The following is a 7,909-nucleotide window of genomic DNA, read 5'->3' on the forward strand; positions in this document are numbered from 1 at the left end:
TGGGTGCTTTGAACAAGTCCAGGTCTCTCAAGATTTTTGAGAATATTGTGAAAAAGAGGCAGAGAATGTCACGAACTCTTCTCAAAGCCACAGTCTCGGGTTGTGAGATCAAAAGCAGCAAATGACACGGCTGCAGGCAGGCTGAGGTTTCCTGTGTCAGCTCCACACCACGTTTATAGAGGTCATCATTCTGTACCTATATCCTGCCTGGCCACAGCAGCCGGTTTGGCTCATGAGGACAGTGGCAGAAGATGCTGCTTCTCCTTCTGATCTCAAGTGCTTTTGTCCTGCCCTGGGCTGGGGCTGGTGAGTACACAGAGAGGGGACTTAGACAAGGACCTGCAAGGGCACAGATGGACACTGAGTAGTCAATCTCAGGCAAGGTTCCTGCCTCACCTCCTCTCCTATCGCTACTCTCCTACTTTCCTCTCTCCTCTATCTCTCAGTTTAGGGTGTGCCTGAAACCAGTGAGGCATCACAGGCACCAGAGCTGTGCCCTTTGCTGGCATTTCAGTTATCCAGAGCCAGGGGTGTTCAGGCAGCCCAGACAGTGCTGCTTGTCTTTCTCTCCATTGCAGCAGCAATGCTTTGCACAGCCCCAGGAAGGAGAGTTGCTGCTATCACTGGCACATGACACCAGAGGATGACCCTCTCCCTTCATGTAGCCCCAAACTTGACAGGAAATAACTGCAAACATCATATTAACATTTCCCATCTCTCTTCCAGGAAGGATCATTGGTGGGAAGGAAGTTGAGGCTCATTCCAGACCCTACATGGCTTATTTAAAAATCCAAGTTTCAAATAAGACTGACACAACTACTTATTCCTGTGGAGGGTTCCTGATTCGCCCAGATGCAGTGCTCTCAGCAGCTCACTGTGTGGATAAAAAAGGGTAAGACTCTGTTTTTCTTGTAGAGGTGATATTTTCCAGTCTCACATTGTCCCAAAGGGCCACACACCTGGTATGGTCTGAAACAGCATCCTATGTCTCTTCATCCAGAGCAGGGATCTTTGGAGCTGAGTGATCCCTGTGAGTTGCAGGAATTGTCTGCCAGGAGCTGAGTGTCCTTGGGGACAGGAATGCTCACAGTGGTCTCCAGGGTCCTGGATCCTAGCATGGCTTAGAGCTACTGCTGGACAAGAGGGTCCAGTGTCTCCCCTGCCCTGCCTCCCTTTGCCTTCAGCATGGGGCAGCTGCCACCCGTGTGAGTGTGGGGTGAGGGATCCTCAGCTGGGCTGTGGAAGGGAGCCAGGGACAGAGGACAACTTGCTGAGAGCTGATCTCTGGGGAGGTTTATCCCAGCACCAGCTCCCTGCAAGCCCCTGCACTGGGGGCTGTGTTCCTGTGGCCAATGCAGCTGGAACATGTTGGTGTTTCCTGGCAGGAAAGTGAACATCACTGTGATTCTGGGAGCCCACAACATAAATTTCCAAGAACGGAGTCAGCAGAGGGTCCGTGTTGTACGCTGGGTCATCCATCCCAAATATTGCCCTGCAGGCTACAAAAATGACATTGTGCTGCTGAAGGTATGGCCCAACCTAACACATCCTTCCTGTCTGAGGGATCTCCCCCTGCTCACCTCCCCAAACCTCTGAACTTGTTCCTAATCCTTGCCTGGCTCTAACCCTGTGTTCTCTCTGCCTGACAGCTGAAGAAAAAGGCCAAGATCAATAAGAATGTGCAACTTATCTCGTTACCCAGACACAACGAACGTGTGACAGAAGGAACTGAATGTGAGGTGGCTGGTTGGGGCTGGACTTCTCGGACAGGGCACCCCAGTGATGTGATGATGGAGGTGGAACAGGAGGTGCAAAGTGAGGAACCATGTCAGCTGCTATTTGATAACTACCAGCGTCAGTCCATGATCTGTGTTGGTGATGAGTACAGTAAAAAGGCACCTTACAATGTAAGTGTTGTTTTGGGCTGCAAGCTTTGGAGTAGGTTGGAACTGGACAGTCAGCTTGGTTCTGAGGTGAAGGTAAAAGGATGCCAGAATGAACCAGCATCTTCAGAATGTTGAGCTGAGGGTCCTCACAGAAGTTCTGAAGTTGATGTGCTCCCCAAATTGGGGTACATTTTCCTAACTATCAATATAATTTTTTTTTTTTTTAATTCCTTGGGTGTGTTCTACCCAGACTAACAAGTGCTTCAGTGCTTAAATTCTTTGTGATACCCTTGCTAGGGTGGGTATGATATTCCCCATGTCTAACGTAGGCCTATGTTCTTTTTGAGTTTTTGAATCTCAAAGAGCCTTCAGCCTGAATTGTTTCATGGGTGGGCTCAGAGGAGTAGTGAGGCAGCTACAGACCCTGCAGAGCTGGAGGATGGGAAGGTGGTTGGAGCAGGAGGTACTTCACGTGGAGGGAGGGAAGAGGAAACTTGTTCCTTAAGGCAGGGAGAGCATGTCTGACCCCTCTCACTCCTCTCATGACACAGGGTGATTCTGGTGGCCCATTAGTCTGCAATAAGAAGGCTCATGGCATTGTTTCTCATGGACTTGAAAGCCGCCTCTTCCCTAAGGTATTTACCAGAGTCTCCTATTTTGAGCCCTGGATACGTCAGCAGCTGAGGAGGTTTGCACTCCAAGAGCTGCCTGCCTCTCCATCCTCCCAATAAAATGCTCAGTGTCCCTTCTTCACAATGCATCAAACACCTGCTGGTGCTCAGAAGCTCCCAGGGGCAGCTGAGCTGGGCTCAGAGAAGCCCCTGTGGTGCAGGCACAGGCTTTTGCAGGAAGCAGAGTCTCCGTGGCAAAGTGAAAATGCAGCTCCCAAGTCCACACAGCTTCCCATTGTTCCCTTTCTCCCATTGCTGCTCCAGCTCTGCTTTCTGGCATTCAGTAAACCATCTTCAAACTTGCTCGTGTCTGCAGCCTTCTTGGGCACTGGATGCAAACCCTGAGTGTGAGAATGAGGAGATGACACTCCTTGGGAGAAGCTGGGTGGGACTGTAGGTGGGACAGTGCAGTACAGGTGTCAGTCCCCAGATGCTGCCAATGCTCCCCTTGCCTCCATCAGCCTCTTGCAGTCAAGGCAGCAGGTGGATCCAGCAGCCTGTACAGAACATTTATCCAGCCTGTCAGGAGCAGAGGCATCTCCACATGCAAGGGGAGATCAGGTGATGTAAGAGCTGAAAGGAAGGATGTGGGACTTTAGACTGGCTTTTTAAAATGCTGTTTATTGTATCGAGATGATTCAGCAATTCACAGGTTGTGGGTGACAAGAGCCCAGACCACAGCCTGTCAGCTTCCGCTGTGGGTTTGTCTGAAGCCAACTCTAGTTCTGGTTGCAATGCTCTGTATACTTTGCATTGCTGAGCATCTTAAGGCATAGCAGTCAATCAATGCTTTTACCTATTTTACCTATAACCTATCATAACTACTAACATTACCATATTCATGCTACTATTTTCGTATTAGACAAAGTTAGTATATTACAGTTTATAATAAATTGTATTTGTGCCTATATTGTAATTATATTAGCAAAATTGTTGCTTCATTTGAATAGAAAATTGTACTCAATCTTTTCAAAGCAACAAGGAAAAAGCAAAGGGACAATGCAGATCCTCCAGATGTTTGGTGGGGGTAAGGATGTAGGTTTGATAACAGCATGCAGAAATGAAAAATTTTGACCTTGGAATAGGCCAAACTAGGATGAATCCAGGCACTGGACACTGGAATAAAGTTTGTTGTGGGATCATATACTTAGTTTTATTACCCTTATTTAGTGTGCTTGCGCTACTTTGAAAGGTCAAACAGCAAACACAAAGAAGGCGGTGAACCTTCATTGGAAACAAAGATCCCCTAAAGGATGAGACACCCCCAACTACGGGTGGAGCATGCGCAACACAACATATCAACATAGATTTAGGAACAGAAACTAGGAGGAGCTTTCCAGAACGTTCTGTATTAATAGATATTAACATAGAGTATATAAATGAGATTTTTAGCTTGATTGTTTTTGTACGTTGGGAAGGGTGAACCCTTCTCCATACCCCTGGTCGGTTTTGCTTATGCTTTATTTGAACCTCAATTATACTACATTACTCACTGTCAAATTTTGTATATGCTCAAATTTATGTATTTAATATAGTTTGTATTCATTTATATACAATTGCTACTATTTTAAAAAAAGTTGTTTAATTTAATTTTGTTCTAATTTATTTATGTTTGATAAATTGGACAAATAGAAGAATTCATTTATAACCATTTTATGCCAAAACCTGGGAGCTCCAGTTCAAGGGAAGAGTGGCTAATTTTGGGAAGGAGCTCCCCACCAGTTGTTAGGGTGGTCTCCCAGGACTAGGCCAGGCTCTCTTGGAGAGGGAGTTCCAAATTAAAATAAAGCATAAGCAAAAGAAGCTAGCAATAGGATGCATGCAAAAAGAAGGCTCCCAGGAGAGTACCATCACAAGGAAAAGTGCCTGTAAAAGTCTTGGGCACAGGAACAGCTTGGGAAAACATGGACTGTATTAAGTACCACAGGTTGGGTAAGGGGGACAGCTGTGTGCTTCTGTGTGTGAGTGAGGAATAATTAAGATGGCTGGATTGCTGAAGAGATTGAGGATCCTCCAGTACCGAGGTTCCGTATCTCTGCGAGGAGACCGGTCGGGAAGGGAGGGATGTGAACAGGGGAGAATGAGAGAAGACCCCGGGAGGGACTGGAAGGGAAGGTCCCAGCCCAAGAACTCATGTGAAAAGTCTTTGAGCAGAAGGGAGCTGATGCTCGAAGGGGTGATTTAGGAGGAGAGTGGCTGAGTTTAGTTCAATTATCTTTTGGAAGGGAAACAGGTAGAAAACTGTATGTGATTAAAGGCTTTGTGGAAAGTAGCCAGAAAGAGAAGTTGTGGAGGATAGATTGAAAAGGGAATTAGGGAATTAGGAGGGAGACAAGTGTGGACACTGTGTAGTGGCCTAGGAAAATTCCAGCCAGGATTTTTCCCAGGGTGAAGATTCACAGCTCTGGGCTGTGGACTTCTCCCAGGAAGATAGTTCTATCGGTGTTAGAAAAGAATTAATAATATACAGTAATTTCACGAATACAAGCCGCACCAATTTGACTAAGATTTTGCTCCTAAACCAGAAATGCGGCTAATACTCAGAAGCGGTTAATATGTGAATAATTTTCTGACATTTACAACCTCAGAAGAGCCAGCCAGAGTGCAGAGCCGAGCTGCTGCAAAGTCGGCAATTTGCGATTGTTACAAATTGCTACTCTGTTGCACCATGGGTGGAGCCTGGCTGCCTGCAGGCAGCACGGGGGGGCGGGGAGAGAGGCGGGAGAGCTCTCTCCTTCCCTCCTCTGCCGCAGCGCGGGGGAGAGACGGGGGGGCCCCGTGTCGCCACTGCCGCGGCTCTGGGAGGAGAGGGGAGACCTGGGCCACCCCTGCCGCGGCTCTGGGAGGTGGCGGGGGGCTCCGTCCCCTCCCGCCGCCGCGAGAGCCGGGGGGGTCTCCGTCCCTGTCTGCCACCACAGTGCAGCGCCGGGCCGTCGTGACCGAGCCCAGTGTCAGTGGCGGCTGGCCCCCAGTGGCCCCGCCGAGCAGCAGCGCCGGGCTGGGCTACCTGGCCCCGTCAGCAGCCCCTAGCGGGCCGAGCCTGCACTGGCTTAGCTGAGCCAGTAAACCCCGCCCTGCTGCGGTTCTGTTACTATTTGGCAACTTTGTTGCACGCGGGCCCTCGCTGCAAACGACAGAGCGGCTTATATTAAGGTGTGGCTTATTTATGGACAAAAAACAAAATATTTGTCAACATCCAGAGATGTGGCATATACTCAGTGCGGCTTGTATTTGTGAATTTACTGTAGATTAAGCACCTGGTGTTTTCCACACAATAGTATGGTGCATACATGACAAAGGTTGTTTTTCCATAATATCCAATAACCTACTGTCCTGTCTGAGAATTGCGAATTGTCCTATAAATAAGGGTCTGACTTTCAATAAATGCTTCTTTTGCACAAGAAGAACCATGTTGCTATTATTCACTTTCCCTAGTGTGATAGTCACAGACAAGCAGTTGGCAAAAAATGAAATAGTGTAAATATTAAGCGAGAGAGTTGAACCATGGAATGAGTGAGGGAGAGCAAGGGAGACTATGACATAGGGGATTTCTCAGTCTGTTGCTACCAGAGATGGGTCAGAGGAAGAGTAAGACCTCTAACCCAAGCGTTGTGAGTTATGTGAAAAATTTGCAAGAACCTGATATGTGTGGGAACCAGGAGGGAGGGTCACAGAAGGGGAGCAGGATTCCTCAGGACAGTTCACTGGGGATCATGTTACAATACTGGGGTATAATGAAATCACAAAGAGGAAAAAGCAACCAGAAATTGATCTATTATTATATGTTTGAATGGACAAAGGAAAAAATCTGTGCAGACAGTTTACAATGGCCAGAGTTCAAATCATTCAACGATTGGATTTGTCAGGCTCTAAATCTCTATGTGAATTTGAAAGAACCTCTTATACAGGAGGAAATATTGCGGGCTATACGGGCTTGGAATAGAGATCATCATGGTCAAGAGCACTTTAGGTGGATAATTATCCAAGAAATTTGGGGAACAGTGCCCAGAGGACAAATTATAGGGAAAGCTGAGTGAGCACCAAGGGAAGGATAAGACCCTGGCAAAATGGATATAGAGACTAAAAAGAATTTGCTATTATACTCATGCATAGACCCTGATACAGCAGCAGGGCAAGTCCTTTTCAAACCACAATTCGTAACTAAGCCATGCTGGGACTTCAGGAAGAAGCCAGAAAAATCAGAAAATTGGCAGGATAGGGGGCTTCAGGAGTTGTTAAGGGAAGCAAAAATCTGTATATTAAAAGAGATAAGACAAAACACAAAAATAAAAGCCAGGATTCTAATGGCAGCAGTCAAGGAAACACAAGAGACCACAAACACTGAGATATTAAAACAAGGGGAAACAATTTGACCGATGCTGAAGCAAAAAACTTCTCTAAGGGAAAACAGTGTAATTATGACTTCTCAGGAGGAAGAAACACAAACTGAAACACCTTAAATTTCCTTGGCAGAGGTAGAAACTATAAAGAAGCTAGGGGCAACCCTGAAAAAGGGGAGAATGGATTCTGCCTGGTGGTAGGAAAGTAGTACCAAAACCTTTAGCCGGACAGATCCTAAGCAACTTACATAGAATGACTCACTGGGGAACAAGGACACTTTGTAAGCACTTTTCAAAATGTTGTAGGGTGTATAAGAATATTTGAAGTTGGGAAACAAATTACTCAAGGATGTCTCACATGTCAGAAAGTGAACAAAAAAGATGCTGAGGAGTCCTCCCTCTGGAGGCATTCGAGCAGCCTATAGGCTGTCCAAAAAGATCTAAGTTGATTTCACTGAATTACCCAGAATAGACAGGTGGAAATGCCTGCTAGTTAGAGTAGATCAATTGATTCAGTGGGTAAAAACATTTCCTGCAGTTTGGGCTACAGATTTAGATTAATACAGGTTATTAATTCGGATCAGAGCACTCATTTGACCTTGAGAATAATTAACAATTATTAAACAGAGTTCCCTGGCAATATCATATCCCACAACATCCCGAAAGCTCGGGAAAAGTTGAATGAATAAAGCAAACTATTAAACAACTATTAATTAAACTAATGATAAACCCCAAATTACTGTGGACCAAATGCCTTCCCTTAGCCTTACAAAATATAAGAACCAAGCCCCACTCTGAAACTGGGATCTGATCATATCAGATATTATATGCACTGCCTTACCCTCAAGGCATGACAATGGATCCCTCACTAGTTGGGGACAAAACCATTCAGGAATATAGTACAACCATCACAAACAGAGACAACTAAGAGAGAAAGGTATTTTGGCACAAACAACTCCTCTTGATTTTCCAGTACATTCTATCCGATCAGGACAGTATGCATTGATAAAAT

At 46.2% G+C, this 7,909-nt stretch overlaps 1 protein-coding gene across 1 annotated transcript; it reads left to right on the top strand.

Annotated features, from left to right (window-relative positions):
- The first annotated feature begins 251 nt into the window (after positions 1-251).
- On the top strand, positions 252-2,617 carry LOC117006281 (mast cell protease 1A-like). The gene is made up of 5 exons (XM_033078657.1): positions 252-306; positions 727-892; positions 1,386-1,527; positions 1,650-1,907; positions 2,438-2,617. Exons 1-5 carry the CDS (start codon positions 252-254, stop codon positions 2,615-2,617), a joined length of 801 nt encoding a protein of 266 aa, XP_032934548.1.
- Positions 2,618-7,909: the final 5,292 nt, after the last annotated feature.

Source organism: Catharus ustulatus, chromosome 23 (assembly GCF_009819885.2).
Source record: "Catharus ustulatus isolate bCatUst1 chromosome 23, bCatUst1.pri.v2, whole genome shotgun sequence".
In the NCBI taxonomy this organism is placed as follows: Eukaryota; Metazoa; Chordata; class Aves; order Passeriformes; family Turdidae; genus Catharus; species Catharus ustulatus.

Excerpts from the sequence above, each read along its gene's own strand:
- LOC117006281 (XM_033078657.1), top strand. The coding sequence starts at position 252 with ATGCTGCTTCTCCTTCTGATCTCAAGTGCTTTTGTCCTGCCCTGGGCT. Across the intron at positions 307-726 it reads CCTGCCCTGGGCTGGGGCTG|GAAGGATCATTGGTGGGAAG; the intron begins GTGAGTACACAG and ends TCTCTCTTCCAG. Across the intron at positions 893-1,385 it reads CACTGTGTGGATAAAAAAGG|GAAAGTGAACATCACTGTGA; the intron begins GTAAGACTCTGT and ends GTTTCCTGGCAG.